General features: G+C 48.5%; 6 protein-coding genes across 7 annotated transcripts; 2 read left to right on the top strand and 4 right to left on the bottom strand.

Moving 5' to 3' along the window:
- Positions 1–776: 776 nt before the first annotated feature.
- On the top strand, positions 777–2,374 carry TrAtP1_012592 (uncharacterized protein). Its single transcript, XM_066115593.1, has one exon. It carries the CDS (start codon positions 1,123–1,125, stop codon positions 1,369–1,371), a length of 249 nt encoding a protein of 82 aa, XP_065971692.1. The 5' UTR covers positions 777–1,122; the 3' UTR covers positions 1,372–2,374.
- Positions 2,375–4,875: 2,501 nt separating this feature from the next.
- TrAtP1_012591 (uncharacterized protein) lies at positions 4,876–5,385 on the bottom strand (the record flags this gene model as incomplete). Its single annotated transcript, XM_014088378.2, has 1 exon — positions 4,876–5,385. The coding sequence occupies one exon, from the start codon at positions 5,383–5,385 to the stop codon at positions 4,876–4,878; it is 510 nt and encodes a 169-aa protein (XP_013943853.2).
- Positions 5,386–6,696: 1,311 nt separating this feature from the next.
- Positions 6,697–9,822, bottom strand: TrAtP1_012590 (uncharacterized protein). Of its 2 annotated transcripts, XM_066115592.1 has the most exons (4): positions 9,257–9,822; positions 7,542–8,424; positions 7,340–7,446; positions 6,697–7,216 (listed from the first exon to the last, which is right to left on the bottom strand). In XM_066115592.1, exons 2-4 carry the CDS (start codon positions 8,404–8,406, stop codon positions 6,956–6,958), a joined length of 1,233 nt encoding a protein of 410 aa, XP_065971691.1. In that variant the 5' UTR covers positions 8,407–8,424; positions 9,257–9,822; the 3' UTR covers positions 6,697–6,955. The 2 variants fall into 2 exon arrangements, with proteins under 2 accessions (XP_065971691.1, XP_013943788.1); XM_014088313.2 differs by having other exon boundaries at positions 7,542–9,822.
- Positions 9,823–10,366: 544 nt separating this feature from the next.
- On the top strand, positions 10,367–11,813 carry TrAtP1_012589 (uncharacterized protein). The gene is made up of 2 exons (XM_014088376.2): positions 10,367–10,794; positions 10,857–11,813. Exons 1-2 carry the CDS (start codon positions 10,495–10,497, stop codon positions 11,652–11,654), a joined length of 1,098 nt encoding a protein of 365 aa, XP_013943851.1. The 5' UTR covers positions 10,367–10,494; the 3' UTR covers positions 11,655–11,813.
- A 275-nt stretch (positions 11,814–12,088) lies between these two features.
- TrAtP1_012588 (uncharacterized protein) lies at positions 12,089–14,719 on the bottom strand (the record flags this gene model as incomplete). The annotated part of the gene is made up of 1 exon (XM_014088375.2): positions 12,089–14,719. The coding sequence occupies one exon, from the start codon at positions 14,717–14,719 to the stop codon at positions 12,089–12,091; it is 2,631 nt and encodes an 876-aa protein (XP_013943850.2).
- A 217-nt stretch (positions 14,720–14,936) lies between these two features.
- TrAtP1_012587 (uncharacterized protein) lies at positions 14,937–15,878 on the bottom strand (the record flags this gene model as incomplete). Its single annotated transcript, XM_066115591.1, has 1 exon — positions 14,937–15,878. One exon carries the CDS (start codon positions 15,876–15,878, stop codon positions 14,937–14,939), a length of 942 nt encoding a protein of 313 aa, XP_065971690.1.
- Positions 15,879–15,971: the final 93 nt, after the last annotated feature.

Raw genomic sequence — 15,971 nt, 5'->3', positions numbered from 1 at the left:
AACATGGACCCTTCTCTCGGCACTCGTTTCTGCTTACTGTACAATGAGATTTGCTCCTTGGCAGTAGAAGTACACGTATCGCATCGTATCGTATTCCCAATAGTGCCAGCTTCACGGATCCCGCGGACCTCAAGATGACAATGATCTCAGCCACTCAACAGCCTTATCAAGGCAACATGATAATAGCCGAGGCTGGCTGCTCCGCTTTCTCCAGATAAAATGAACTCAATCAATGTAAAAACTGCGGAGTGAGAATAACCTTATTAAATACGCGGCTGTTGGGGGAAATGGCATTGGAGTGTTTGCCGATTAGAGTTTCACTATGGGAATGGAGCCGCGTGCTATAAACTCATCTTTAGATTCAATACGATTAATCTTTTATTTAAAACAACAGCCTGTTGAGATTACGTTCTCTAAACAGCATGAACCCAGCTGTTCAACACTCTAAGCAGCATGAACCCAGCTGTTCAACAGTCCGCTGGCTTACTGACGACAACATGAACTCATTTGGTGAGCAGCTTGCCGAGTTTGCTCAAGGCCATCTCGCATTTCATCAGCAGCTTGCTGGACCCCTCGCAGACATCTGGATTATCTAGGAGGAGATAAGCTTCAAATTTACTTTAGGAGAAAACTATAAAGCGCAGACGTGAGGGAGTATGCTTAAGGTAACATAAACCTAGCTAACCGACAGCCTGCTGGGCTTTCTCCACAGAGCGTACGCGTATTAGAGCTTCATATTCGTAGATAGACCTGAATAATACTAGTACTTGTAGTTCGTTCGTGCTCGATCGTCTGAGACAAACTTGGCCCTTTATATACTCCGTCTTGATCGCCTCAACCTCTTCATCTTCTCGTTACGACATCTCCAGATGGCATGATGTGCGCTCTCCTACTTTCGACGGTATCTGATCGTCTTCGAATACCCAGTCGTCTCCGAGTGCCTGATCGTCGCCGATCCCCTAACTTTCGTTAATAAAAACGTCATTGCATTTATCAGCTGGGCCTTCTCAAGGCAGCACTACCATTCATCAGAATACGCAATCGACGACGGAATCAGAGCACACTTGCTACGCTTAGCCAGAGCACACCATCTACAGCCAACGACAACACACTTTCGAGTATATGAACGAATTTCTGGTCCAAATGTCCTATCAATCCAACAACTTGCCTACAAATCCGGGGGGATTTAACCCGGAGAACATACTCCACACACCTGCTGGTCCTTCTCATGGCCGCCGCAGGATGACATTCGACGACCTGGCCGCTCCATTCTCCCAAGAGGAGATCAACTCCTTCCACGCGAGACTTGCCGAGACTGCTCGCGCATGTATCAACTCGTTGGGTCCACATCCTGCCGAAATGACCCCATAATACTTCAACTGGGCATTTCAGCAGGCTGTGGAACCTCTTCCAGGCGTCCAAATCATCATCGAAATAATGGTTGCGTCGCTCTCTCAAGAAGCGATAGACAGAATGAAACCCCCCGAGTGCCGAGTTTGCCCTACACAACATGCGAATCACCTCATGATCTGCCCAGATATCTCAAGAGTACATCAACTGGGTAAATCAGCAGGTTGTTAGGCTTTTTCCAGGCATCACACTCTCCATCAGAATGATGGCTGCTCCTCTTATTTAAGAGGAGGTAGACTTATGGAACGTAGGACGTGCCGAAACTGCCCGTGTTATCATAGATTCATTAGGTCCCCGTCCCATTGGGATCAGTGAACACAATTGCATGCGCTGAGCCTATCAGCAACCTATTGAGCTCTTTCCTGGCATTATTTTCTCCATTGGCATGATCGCTGCTTTAATACTAAAGTCGAAAGAAGCATTATGAATGCCAAGATTGCCGCGTTTGCTCGAGTTGCCGCGAACTCGTTGATTCCGCAGCCTGCCGGGATGAGTCAACAAGATTACCTACACTAGGTATCAGCAACTTGTTGGGCCTTTTCCAGATATTAAACTCTCCATGGAAATCCGAAGCCATCAGCAAGTCGCAAGACGCCACTTGACGGTCCTCTCAGTTCAGGCTCTGGACAGGTCTCATCATCAGTCACCAACAGCTGTTTTCCGCTCTGCCCAGTTCCTAGGTGCCTACTCCAGGTACCTTTAGCAGCTACTTTCTCTATAGCAGCTATAGTTTTCTGTAGCGAAATTCATATCAATCTATAGCTAGAAAACAAGGCGTTTTCCCGTGCAAAGTGCATCCAGACTTTGTTAGACCGTCACATAGTAATAGGCCACTTTCGTCAAAAGTAAGACTGGGAGGAGGAATACACATCTTCCACGATGTGGTAAAAAAAAATATCGCAATATGCTTAGATGCCTATAATAAAAGAATATTTAAGAAGAAAAAAAAGTATATTCTACAATGAGCAGCCTGCTGAGCATCCAATATGCTCATGACAATATAAACTCGGCTCAGCTTATAGTCGTGTTTCATGATCGCCCCAGTCCTGCTGTAGGCCTCTTCCGGATCCCGACCATTAGCTTCAAGCCGTCGTGGTCCAGATAAGCATCCATGCCATCCCAACGAGCCCGGGCGGCTAGCGATAGCTCTACGCTGCCAAGGCTGCTTCATCACCCAACGGTCTCCCCTCCCTCAGCTTTAGGGCTCTCCACTCCTCTTCCGTCTTCCCCGCAATTGAGAAGGGGAAAACGAGGAAGGGAGAAAAGGGCAATGCTCGTCTGCCAAGCCCAGCAGCCTCTCAGAGCTAGCAGATGCTAGTTTGAGAGGCCGGCATATGGGCGACTCTGCTCAGCAGAGCCTCTTCTTTGCTCTCATCCACTTGTGAAGAGTACCTGATTCTACGAGTGTGCAAGTAATATTTACGGATACTACAGTAGTGCCTAGGATATCAAGTGACGGAGCCGTATACTGCAGGTGATAATGGAGGAATAGCTAGGTACGGTGTAAGAAGCGGTATGTGCAAGCGGGGGGGGGTGCCATGCCCATGGAACAGAAAAGAAATCAACAGCATACTGTACCGCGCCGTCCACTTCGTAAGCAGCCTTGAATCATGATTCATGAAACCACCCACGAAGACCCCTCAACTCCGCGTCGACGCCGTCCACAGCCCAAGCTTGGATCCTGCATTCTCCGCACTTGCAGTAGCTCCTCCTCTCCTGTGAGGGGGGGGCAAATATTGAGGCAACACGTGCCCTAACTTTGATGTCGCACGTGTCCAGGTCCATCGTGGCCGTGAACCGAAGTTTGGAGGAGAAAAAAAAAACATCGAGGTTCGTTGTGGAGTGTGAGCTCTGAAGGGATTGATGAGTGAGATAAAGAGGGTACTTGCACGGAGAGCAAAAGGTACATGCGGCTACATCCAATCCAGCCTTGGCAGATTGAGCTGGTTCTTGGCAAAAAGTTTACTCACTGCCTGCGCCTCCACCCATTCGCGGCTCGCCAGCTAAGATTAATGATAGCATTACACGTATGCAATAAACGATGAGATTGGAAAATGACAACTGAGTGCCACCTATTTTCAATTAGGGCGTCAACGCAAAGTAGGTAACAAGCGGTGCGAAGAAAGACAGGGAATCTGTAATTTTGTGCACACAAGGATGCAAACATGTGCACATGAGCGTTGCTGATTGTTAGCATAAACAGTGCTCTTAGTATTGGTGTTCGTGTGAATATTCAATTTGCGGCCCCTACCTATTTTTCAAGGGAAAGTTATAATCCAGCATCTATCCCAGTTCTATCGTCCAGCACTCCCGCTAAATAGGCAGGGCTACAACTGCCACAATTAGGATGCTGGATAACATAGACTTTTCCTTTTTTTATAGAATGTGGAGATTTGAAGAGAGTAAAGGTTCTAAAGCCGTCTTCGTACCTAGGTAGCTACATAGGCGAAACTCTCTCGGCTTCAGTTTCACCATTAGCAGCGAAACATAAAAAGGGAATTTTAAGGAAGAATAAATTTTGGGAACAGTAGCATCAACGCTTTACGTGAATGCCTACCAAGAAGAATATCTCGGTTGAAGAAGATATATTATACCCCGCGCTACTATTACTAAGGTATAATGACTACATGTAGGTAGATTTGTATTGAGCGTCAATGATGCCATACGGCCCTGATCCTCGCTGACTCACAACGACCGAGACTCAAAGCATCCAATACTGGGCCTGTTGGGGGACGCCTGCCCCGACATCCCCAGGGAAGGAAGAACAGAGACCGCCGCCTTATATATAGCAGCCCTGGATCCCGTATCATAGATAAGACAAGCTTTTTGATCCGACATCGCGTGTTCCTACGTTCCTCTTCGTAGAGATCACGCTTCAGAATTAGCTTCTGCCGACGGTCGCCCCATGAGCCATGATAGAGCCTCAACATATAGGTATATAGGTACAATGAGGGCATAGAGCAAATAGAAAAGGAAAGAAAAAAGGCATCTAAGGAACTGCATGAATAAATATAATAAAAAACTAGATGGGAATGTGTCCATTTCTTCTTCAATCAACTTTCACAGCTCCGAATCGGCGCAAGCGACGCATCGCAATGATTGAAAGGAGAGGAACTCTTCAACATGCGTGTTCACGAATCTTTTGTTATTCTTGTTCTAATGAAATCAGTTGCTTTGTACTTTTACGACTGTAGGAATCCAACTTCATGCACCAAAAAACACATTTATTAATACAAACCTTCCAAGTTGGTAGGTAGGTAACTATCTAATACCCAATTTGTACAATCCACCCAAGCAATATCCAAATCGTACAATCCATCCAAACAATATCCTCCCATCCATCCAAACAATATCCTCCCATCTATCCAAACAATTTCCAATTCGTACTGTACAATCTCAACCAATACCCGTCCATCCGTCCATCCATCCATCCACCCAAGCAATCCCCTTTGATTCAACCCATCTTCATTGAAAGTGCGCCGTCTGCGAGAACGCATTACCAAACTGTCCATTGGCAACTGGAGCGTCGTGGGCCGTAGCTCGTACAACTGGAGTCTGAAGGGCTGCAGTTTGATGGACAGGAGTCTGAAGAGCTGCAGTTTGATGGACAGGAGTCTGAAGGGCCGCAGGCCGGGGAATGGCAGCCCTAGTAGGGGCTTGGAGGTTCGTAGTTCGTCTCCTAGCACTTTCCAACTGATCCCCTTCCAGTATACGCCAGTAACCGTCAGAGCACTGATAAGACTCAGATGCGATGCCCTTGAGGTCGATCCTGGATCGGTGCACGCCGCTAAGATACCATCGGGGTTCATCGATGATCTGCGCGTTGAGCGGCGCAAACTCGGCCATCTTAGCGTTCAGGAAATCCATCTCCTCCTCGGTAATCGGAGCGGTGATCATAGAAATGGGGAGTACAACACCGGGAAAGAGCTCGATAGGCTGTTGATTTGCCCAATTCATGTACTCTTGGTGGTCCATTCCGATAGGTGGCGGACCCAATGAGCTTATCATAAGCTGAGTAGCTTCGGCATGTGTAGCGTTCACTGAGTCCATCTCCTCTTGGGTAAGAGGAGCAGCCACTTGCCTAACGATACGTTCGAATTGACGGACCATTAGATTTTTGGTTCTGTTGGTGAAAAATGTGTAGTGGCCAAGCGTAGCAAAATACGTTCTGATTTAGTCGTAGATTACGATTTCTGATGAACGATAACGTATTTATTGTGCTTAAGCAGAGCAAATATGTTTGGATGAAGCGATGCGTATGTGTGGAAGAAGAGGAGTAAGAAAGGAGAGGGAGGAAAGGAAACCAAAGTAAACAAGAGAAGAAGAGATATCCGGCAAAACAAACAAAAGCGCCGAAGCCACGTTGTTAATTTTCAACTTTTACTTTATTTTCGTTTGATATGGGCACAAGCACTCAAATTCACTCATATGTGAAGCTGGGCTGAAGTTACCAACGAGCGTTTTGCGGCCAGGTGTGTTTATTTGCCAGCTGGCGGCTTGCAGTGACGCGTTCCCTGTGACCTCGTCGCTCCATTATCCCTTTGGTTCTTGAAGTTTAGCTAGAAATAAGGTAGTGGTTTGATTGAATGCCCCTCTGTGAATTTCCTATCTAGGTATCTGGTGGCTTTCCACAATGCGGGTTGCCATCGTGATACGAAGCCCTCAACGCCACCAGCCGCGCAATCTCCATATACTTACAGGAAACAAACAGAATATTCCAAACCTTTCGAAAACCTCATAGCCTGCATGCGATTATCTGCTCACAGTAACTGAATTCACCGCCGTAAAGATATACACAGTACTTCCCTTTATACAGCCAAGTTACATGTAACTCGACCCCCTGAATTAGGTTTCAAAGTCACCGACCAACAAACCAGCGGCGGGCGAAATATATCTGGTGTTCCATATGGATATTCACACACTTGTTCGAAAGCACATCCATAAAACATACATAAAATCATGTAGAGCCAATGACGTATGGCTGGCTTCATTACTGTCTCCTGTTTGGCTTCACTGTGAGAACCCCTTTGAGAGGAAGGAATACGCCGAACTAGCATACACTGAATTTGGTGCTCGTAGTATGGGTATCAGCCCGATGTTTACTTTCCACCGCACGCTCCTTCGGATAGCTCCACAGGCGCCTTGTAGATGATGAGCTTCATCTAATTCGCCATGCTCTGTGTTGCATCTGGTACATTTCCTTGAGTAGCCGTATCCCAGTGCGCCACTGAGATACACTGTAGGACCGGAAAAAAGGGGGAAGTGCATAGAATGCGCAGGTATAAACTACTACTAGGCATAATTATTAGGTATCAATATTCGAAATACATAATTATCATCCTCTAATTACCAATGTTCTAACTATTACTAATTCCAGCCAAGTCCATAAACCCAGTTGCCCACTCACTCCAATGCCTCCGAGTGTCATTGACCAAAATGTAAACTACACAAAAAGTTTTACCAAGAAAAGTTAAGCGTTCCCCTAGTGATGAGGAGCTTCAAAACAAAACAGAGATCTCTTGAAACCTTGTTCTGCGCCGATTCTCTAAGCCACCTCTGTTACTAGCTTTGGTGGTCCCGCAGATGGCTGTTTGGTCTTGTTGCCAAAGAGGGTACCAGACGGCCCGTCGACAATCTCGTCGGGTACGGCAATTCGGTTACCGCTCTTATTGCTAACCCAGCGGATAAAGACGGGGTCAGCTTTTTGCGCATTCGGACCTTGCGAGTCGGCGGCAGCGGCGGCGGCAGCGGCTTTACGATTGATCTTCGGGGCTTGCTTCTTCAAAAGCTTGTTGATGGTTTCCATCTGTAGAGCAGTGGGTCAGCAACAGTGCGATACAAGGTAAACCACGTTGTTGATAGACATGTAAACATGCGTGTTTGTATATCAACAACATCAAAGCAGAAAAGTGGGATATTCGTCACTTACCTTGACTTCCTCATTGCGCTTCTCGCTGAGGTTTCGTCGCCTTCGAGCCATCTCCTGACGACGCATAGATAGTTCTTCCGCAGTAAACACTTTCTTTACTTGAATTTCTGCAATACAAAGTAAGCAAATGCATTTTCATAAAGGGAAACCGCATGCACTCTGTCTCTCATACAGATGTGCAGATACGTGTTAAAAGACTTACCATCCGGCAACTTCATAAACTCTTGTGGTATATCCTCGAACCGAGCCCTCTGTCGTTTGGTCATTTTAGCGAGATCTGGTGTCTCGGCCCGGCTACCCCCCTCACTGTCGAGATCTGAATCGCCGCCATTGGCTCCTGGGGCCATGGTCATCTCATCATCCTCCTCTTCTTCTTCTACCTCCTCTTCCTCCTCTTCCTCCTCCTCTTCCATGTCATCCTCATCGCCAGCAACCTCAATCTCCTCGCCTTCGGCATCCTCATCATCTCCCATTGTCTGATCACCGTAAACGATAGTATCATCGCCAATGTCACTGTCTGCTGGCTCACTTAGCTCATCGTCATCTTCGTCATCTTCGTCCTCATGACGACGAGCCCTGGAATTGGTGACCTTGACCGTGGGCCTAGGCTTGGTAGATCTTGAGTTCTTTGCAGACGGGCGTCCAGCCCCTTTGGGCGCCACGTCTATGTCATCTTCACCTTCTGCATCAACGTCCATCTCATCCTCGCCTTCGGCATCTTCATCACCAAGCTCTTCCATCTCATCGTCGTCATCTGCTCTCGCGTCCTCTTCGTCTTCGTCGTCCTCATCGTCGTCGTCTTCTTCAACCTCCACCTCTTCCTCCTCTTCCTCTTCTTCGTCATCAGGGCTCGAGTCAATTACATAGCTCTTCTTAGCGCCACGGTTACGTTTCCCGTGCACTATTTCGCCACCCTCAAAGGCATCAACCCCCCGGCGATTGCCTCCTCTGGCGCTCTGGCGTGGTTTACTGGTGGGGAGCTTCACTGTAACGCTGGAATGCGTCTCTTCTGGCGATGAGGCCGTATCGCGCGAGGCAGCGCCCCGTCCTGTGCGTCGTGATGACATGGTAGTTCCTGCGTCTTCCTTTTCGCTCATGTCAGCCCATCTGGCGTGGACCGAAATGACTTCCTTCGCCTTTGCGGCGGCCGAACGCCGTGGCCGTGAAGACATGATATGCGGCCTGCACTGGCAGATGCCTGGGGTGGTTCAATAATGCTGGGTCTGGGATTTATCTTGTATCTGGGCGGCGGGAATTGCGACGGTGATGGAGACGGGGACGATGAGTCTGTTGATGATGTTTGTGCCTGAGTGACGTGCACCTGTGGCATGTAGGTACATGTAGTTGGGATAAGCTCGGGGTCTAGCCACTAAAGCAGCCCGCGTAACTGCCTGGGCTCTCTCTGCATTGGACGCGAGCCTCTCTCAGGCAATCTCCACGCCATGGTGCCGGCTGATCCAGGCCCCAAAACAGCAACCTCCCTGCGGCCTTGGGCCTTGGAGACGCTCTGCCTGCATTGCGCACCAACCATTGGGAGTCTTTGATTCGGCATTCAGCCTTGCTGAGTGGCGCCGGCCCAGAGCAGCACAGCAAATTTCTTTGCAGCCATCAGAACCATCAGATGAAGGCCAAGGCCCAATCCATCGTCTCCATCGCTTGAAAGAGACGATAGGATATTCGATCCCCGCCAATTGATGCTTTGAATCGAAAAGCTGCACTTGACAGCCTCTGTCGGTGGAGAAACGGGACATGCAATGATGCAGCCAGGAGTCGTGACAAAGTCCCCAATGATTCTTGGCCAATAGAGTGGTGGATGGACAATATGGTTGAAGCTGCAGCCAGCCACTCGAAACAGCAATTGGATTGATCAAACAAGAAAAAGAACTGTGTACAAGGTACCCGGTTTGCCTCACTCACCTTCTAAGGTAGACCAAGGATGGCTGTTGGTGGTGTTGCTCTTACTGACCCCAGCAATCGCGATACGATACGCGTGCTGCAAGCGAACTGGTATGCGAGAGCAGGTACTCTACTTTGACGTATCAGCACTACCACCCTGGATTGGCAGCAGATATGCCGCGATCAGCGTGCAGTCGTCGTGATTTGCTCGGCTCTGACGGACCAGTGGTGGGTGCCACGAGTACGAGCAGTCGAAGCGTTGGCTCAATGTAACGCTACAGCGTATCAAGGATGCAGAGTGATCGGTTCCGATGGCAATTGAGAGAGTTACTGCAATGATAAAAGTTGCCAGGGCCCAGCTTTCAACTCAAGGGTGCAGCCGGAGCGAAATTCAGAGGCGTGTCTGTTATTATTCTCAATGCGCGAAGGATCAAGGAAAAGCCGCTTCGAGACTGTATCTCATTCGCCAAGAGGAATGAAGAAATGACCCAATTGAGCAGAATATCGGAATATGTGCGCGTTGCTTCGACAGCCCTTAGACTTCCAGGTTACTCTAGATACTCAATAATCGTATCGCAATCCCAGTGAGTTTACGGTGCTGAAGGCCGCTGATAGCTCAGAGCATTGAAGTTTGCTCGCCCCCTTGGGCCCACTTTTGTGACTTTTCTCAGCCTGCTCTACGCGCTGATGCTTGTATCTGGGTATTATGAGAATTGGGTATGAATAGATGACAATAGCTCATAAGGAGTAGTGATAGTTTATATAACTCACTGCTTATCATTCATCAAAATACATGTCGATAATCTATATGGATGCTGCATTCAACCCCATATAAATTTGTGAGGGTAGCTACACGAACTCTAATATCCCCCATGTAGAGGCAGCAATGTATTGTCGCAAATCACTCTTTCATGCAAGTATAGCGTCTCTAATATACTTCATCATAGCAGTCTTTGCATCACTACAGTAATCCTATATAACCAATTGAATTGCACTTCCAGGTTCCATATACTATTCTTTGGCGATGGTAGAACGCATCTGATGCTACCTGCAGATGCGCTAAACTCCAGGTTACTAAGCCGCGCCTCCATCACTGCGCGCCGCGTCCAGCATGTGCCGAGGCCTGTCGCAGCCGGATCTTACCCGGCCAACCGGCATCTCCTTGGGCTCTCCGGGGTGTAAACGCTGTTGATGCGCCTTCGCTTCAGCTGGAGACAGACAATGTGTTGAAATTCCGACAAGACATTAAAAATCCAACAATGGACGACTCAGAGGGGAAATCGCCATCCGACAGCGTGCCCAAGTGGCAGCTCAACCTCCCCGGCGATGAACCAGCAACCGATGATGCGCCGCAGTCACAAGCAGACGATAACAATACCCAGTCAGATAAGCTCGAGGTCGCGAGGCGATTCCTCGAGGATGACGCAGTCAAGAGTGCGCCGCGAGAGGTCAAGATTGACTTTTTGAAGTCAAAGGGCGTTGGAGATGAGGATATCCAGTTTCTCCTAAGCGAGCCTGAAGAAGAGCCATTAGCGACAGAAGATTCAGCCCCAACAGACGTAAGTGGTCATTTCAATGCCGCATCCTTTTGCGATCCAAGCCTAACATCACGACGACACAGGAATCCAACCAGAAGGCTCTATCCGTGCTAGAAAAATCATTTGCTCCTACACCACCGCCACCGGCTGCTCCCGCGCCTCCGACGTCTATTCTCGCAGGAAGCGATCGCCCTCCCGTGGTGACATACCCCGAGTTCCTCACCAAGCCCCAAAACGATCCCCCCTTGGTCACGACCAACGGACTCCTCAACACGCTCTGGGCCTTTGGCGGTCTTTCCACGCTTCTGTACGGCGCCAGTAAATTCGCCGTCGAGCCAATGGTCGAGAAACAGACAAGCGCGCGGATTGACCTACACGAGACCACTTCCAAGAAGCTGGACTCCATCCTCGCGCAGCTCGAAAGCACCGTCTCCGTCGTCCCGTCATACAACAAGTCCGGCGCCAATGCTACTTCTTCAGAGACCGAAGACGTCGACGACCCTTCCGAAATGTTCCACCGAGACATCGGCACGCAGACGACGTCCCCTCTTGCCGCTTCATCAAAGGGCAAAGACGAGGCCCAGTCAAAACTCCAAGCGGACCGTCTTTCAAAGCTAGCCAAGTCCCTCACGGGGCTCACAAACGACTACAAAAAGCAGAGCACCGACTCGGAGAATGCCAAGGCTTTCTTGGACACTTTCCGCGATGAACTGGACACCATGACGTACGGCAACCAGACTGAGATATTCGGCGCCTATGATATAAACAAGAAGAAGAAGAAGAACGACTCCGAAGACGAGATTCGAAAAGTGAGGGATAATATTAGGAGGATTAAGGGAGTTCTCTTGAGTGCCCGGACGTTTCCTACATCTGCCAGGTGAGGAACGAATGACATATATTCGAGGCATGTTTTTTTTTTTTTTTTTTTGCTACATTAGTTGTGATTTGTTATATAGAGCATCTACTTGATAAGAGCATGCAAGGATATGATTTGGGGTAGTTGATATAATGATATTTCCTATAGCTTATAATTACATTTTTCCTCTCTCTCAACATTTGTGCTGTGCTCTGCCAGATGCATTGCCGCATATACTGCTCTCTCCCATGCCCCATTGCGGTCACTTCAAGCGCATCAAATAGAGTATATAGACAAATAGAACCGAACCGAAACAGCGATGTGGAAAACGGAAATAACAAAATGGTTAAGAAACAGGAAAGACATTGGGGGAATGAAGGGCATGAAGGGGAAAACCAGAAAGAAAGAAAAAAATACAAACCGCTTTATGCTCGAGATAACGGCAGACGACACAATTTCTCATCCCTTTTTGTGCAAAAACTCCTCAACTTTGTACATCTTAAAAATATCTTCCCACGGCACAACTTTGATATGCTCAAACCCTCGTCCTTCTTCGCATTGCTCCTCGTACCATTCCAAAGTCGGCCTGAAAACATACTCAAAGTTCTTCCCTTCAAACTTGGGATCTGCTTCTCGTGCTGATTGGTATAGTCGATTTCTGCATTTGGAATATGGCTTTTGGTTGTTGCCGCTGGGTGGGTGGAAAATAATCTTTGGGGTTGAGGATTTGTCGTCTTGGAGTGATAAGCCCTTCATGATATCATCCCTCATGGCGACTCCATCGCTCTTCTGATCTTTCGATTGCTTCTCAGGGGTGACCAAACTCCAGCCTCGAAGAGGAAGCTCCTTAGCTGGGGCAGGTAACCAGTCTCTAACATTTCCTAGCAAACCATCGAGCCATCGCAGTGTAACATCCACAGTACTGGTACTGCCAGCGCTGGCTCCAAAAGAGCCAACCCACACTTTTTCCAAGGGGATGACATCTTTTGTTTTTCCCCGTACGCATTCTATCAACTGCTGTTGGGATTCAGTGAGATCTGAGTAGCAAAGGTCTTTACCTTCGCCGATCGTCTCTGAATAGCGCGTGTCCCAGATGAATATCTCAGATCGTTGCCATGGCCGTATGTGCGGATTTAGGGGTCGAAATATGACGACCCATGGCGAGCGTTTGACGTTATTCACTCCACGCGATAACGCCTGCTGTTCATCAAGAGTGTAGAATAGCCCGGCATATGAATTACGGGCCGGCTTGGCCTTGCAGAGGGCTCCATAGTGGTTCCAGAAATAGTTGAACCACTGATCATAGTTGTTATAATATCTTGGGTTGATGTCCCCAAGCTGAAATGAGATATCCGACGTTGAGTACCCTACTGGAAACCAGAACAGCCTCACGGGACACCATTCACGCCTTTGCGACTTCGCTATGTCGGTCAAATCAAGAACTAGCTGAGGGCTCTCGTCATCTCTACCCGATCGTTGCGTCGTAGGAGACGTGGCTAAAACAGGATCAGGGGCCTTTGCAAGATCTGACTCGACTCCGTCTGGATCAGCTATGATGGACTTTGAGTAGTTCGGCGCTCTCAAAATCCTCGAAATACGTCCCTTAGTCTGCTTGCCGGACCCTATAACGGCATATCGGCGGAACCGGTCTATATTCAGAGTAGACCAGTGTCCAAACCAATTAACCAAGCTCTGCTCGTCGTTGCCATCAATCGAGTCAGGAGCAACCACAATAGAATTCGTCCTTTCATAGCCGGCATCAAAAACGAGCTGCTGCAGAACTTTGAAAGTCTTCCATCGATATTCACATGCTTCATCCGATACACCAGCAGCTTGCAATTCCTCTTGTGAAGCCGTGTCAGGTAACATGCGCCTCGTCAGCAACTTCTCGTAGTAGAAGTTGTGCATCCATTCGTCCGCTTTTGCGCATAGAACCAATTTTCTAGGTCGGCTCATATCGATCTTCTTGACGTGAATGTTCCAAAACCATTTCACAAAGGTATATGCTTGCTCTGGCTCGGAGATGAGGAAGCTTGGCGTGATCAAATAGGCGGCTCCAGGGTCAAATACACGCTGAAGATGAATATCACCTAGGGGAGAGGCTGGCAGGTTGTCAGAGCCGAACAAGGGGACTGGCGTCAGAGAACGGCCAAACATCCAAAAGCTAAAGCTTGCCCTACGCCCATGCAGTAGAACATGAAGCTCGGGAAATAGTCGTATGAACCAGAGACTGTCTTCGTGAATAATGACAGTCCCGTGAGGTAGGTTCGAGAAGCTGGACCAATGGCCAGCATCGAAACTGGTTCGAATATCGCTGTTACTATCACAACTCATCACCCACCAGGATAACATGACAGCCTCTTGTTTGGCACGAGGGGGAAAAGCCAGGAAAAAGTTGTGCTTTACAGCTTTTCTCGCGTCAGATGGCAGCAATTGCTCAAATTTCTCTCCAAAAACATGATCCAAGGGTCTTGGATACGACGCTGAGTTCCTGGTATCCTTGTTTTTCATCCTCAGTCGCGGGGCGGGAGCGAGCATTGATGATCCTAGGGAGCTGAATGGTTCGAATATGGTATACTCCAGAGTTATCTTGCCCGAATCTTGCGCTGATTGGCTACTAGGAAACAAAATCACATAATAGCTTTCATTGGAACACAGTAACCCAAGATTCGCAAGTCTTAGATTATCTGCCAAATTACTGAGGCAGCGATTTTCGGTAAATGACAAAGCGGTACCTTTGCATAGCTGCGCCCTTGAAAAGTCAGCTCCTTTATTGATCTGATATGAAAAGTCTTGAGCGGTGCAGGTATGTGTAAAGATGAGACGGTCATCAGAACTGAACTGCGCGGCCCAAGAAGAGTTTGCCCTAGGAGGCACCCCTTCGAATGAGAGAGTAACAGTGTCTTGCCTGTCAGGGCCCACCTGTACAGTCTTGCTGATTGTCGTCGGATCGTTTGACTGCTCTCTATCAGCTCCAGGTTCTTCGCCTTCCGAGTTTGAAGTAAGCTGGGGCGATAGAGGCAAATCATCAGATACAAAAAGACTATCATTTGGATCTATTTCCATCGCCTCGTCTTCCCAGTGAACCATGGCATGCTTCTTGGGGCTGGCGCTTTCTCTGTCGGTCTTTTTGCTGGCTGATGTAATGTCTGCAGCTTCCTTGGTTGCTTGTTGCCCGCTTATCGTAGATTGAGGATTATCACGATCAAGAGAGATGAGTGCAGATGGCCGATGAGCTGGAGGTTTCAGTCCTTCCTTATCCCGACGCTGCAGCTCTATCTTTCTTGTAAGGCGTAAATTCAAAAGCCTAGGGTTCTTTTCTGGGTTCGACGCTGCCTCGCTCAGTGTGCCTCTCCCTTTGCGAGTACGACCGCCAGCGAAAACATTGGCGTAGCCTGCTGGCTTTATTGATCCCCCCTGCTTGTGCCCGGCTGGAAATAGAGGATTTTCTGGGTAGCTTGATAGAGAACCTTGCAGGTTTAATGGGATCTTCGTCAAGCTTTTGCATTGTGATTTCGGCAACTTCTAAAGGCGATCTTTTATCGCTGAAGTGAATGAGAGCTGGCTTTTCCGCTAGGCTCAGGGCTTCTTGTGCTCCTCCCCCTACTCCTGCTCCTCCGTCAGATGCTCCAATGAATTTTTCTGAAGAGACTCTCTCAGATGGCTTGATCGTGATTTGCGCTGAGGGCCCTGAAACTCTTTCCATTGGCTGATTCATAAGGATAGATGGCTCATCACTAACAGCGCTTTGAGGCGGGCTCTGCGTTGTGAGATTTGCTTTGGCTTGATCATCTTCGTCTTCTTCGTCATTTTCGTAGTTGGCAAGATCTTTTAAAAGATGGTTCAAGGTTCTCGTCCATGTAGTTTGCGGCAAGCCGCGTCTCTCTCGCGCTATGTTCCGGAGTTTGTGTCGGGCAAGCCGAGACTCGTAGTACTGAATATTGGCCCGTTTCCATTCTTGGATTTTGAACCTGGGTACCGATCCTTTTCCTTGGTCTGTCTTTGTTTGCTCCCACTCGGCCATGAGTGCATCGCTTAAATTCTCTCTGGGCTCCCATGTTGCTTCCGCCAAAGAGAAGTCCTGCCATTCGATCAGATAGACTGGCTCCCCATTCACGACTCTTTCGGCTAGTATCCTGGTAACAAACAAATCTTGTTCGGGGATTCCGTCATCGGTAGAAGTGATTGATATGGCATCGATGGCATCGATGGCATCGCCAAGGCCTTCTTCCCATGGTTTCGACGCCATTCTGAGGATAATGCTGTGGGAAAACCATGATTCATTTGAACGGGCAGCGTGCAGCTGCTAACTGGGCCTCAAGCTGCCTGAAGCCAACACCAA

This window comes from Trichoderma atroviride, chromosome 7 (assembly GCF_020647795.1).
Source record: "Trichoderma atroviride chromosome 7, complete sequence".
In the NCBI taxonomy this organism is placed as follows: Eukaryota; Fungi; Ascomycota; class Sordariomycetes; order Hypocreales; family Hypocreaceae; genus Trichoderma; species Trichoderma atroviride.
This window is presented reverse-complemented; position numbering and strand designations above follow the sequence as displayed.

What these genes read in the sequence shown, in the direction of transcription:
- TrAtP1_012590 (XM_014088313.2), bottom strand. Translation starts at nt 8,511, where the DNA reads ATGTCTTCACGGCCACGGCGTTCGGCCGCCGCAAAGGCGAAGGAAGTC. An exon ending in GTTTATGAAGTTGCCGGATG is followed by an intron (nt 7,447 to 7,541) that starts GTAAGTCTTTTA and finishes TTTGTATTGCAG; the next exon opens with AAATTCAAGTAAAGAAAGTG. An exon ending in AGCGCAATGAGGAAGTCAAG is followed by an intron (nt 7,217 to 7,339) that starts GTAAGTGACGAA and finishes ACTGCTCTACAG; the next exon opens with ATGGAAACCATCAACAAGCT.
- TrAtP1_012589 (XM_014088376.2), top strand. Translation starts at nt 10,495, where the DNA reads ATGGACGACTCAGAGGGGAAATCGCCATCCGACAGCGTGCCCAAGTGG. An exon ending in AAGATTCAGCCCCAACAGAC is followed by an intron (nt 10,795 to 10,856) that starts GTAAGTGGTCAT and finishes ACGACGACACAG; the next exon opens with GAATCCAACCAGAAGGCTCT.
- TrAtP1_012592 (XM_066115593.1), top strand. Translation starts at nt 1,123, where the DNA reads ATGAACGAATTTCTGGTCCAAATGTCCTATCAATCCAACAACTTGCCT.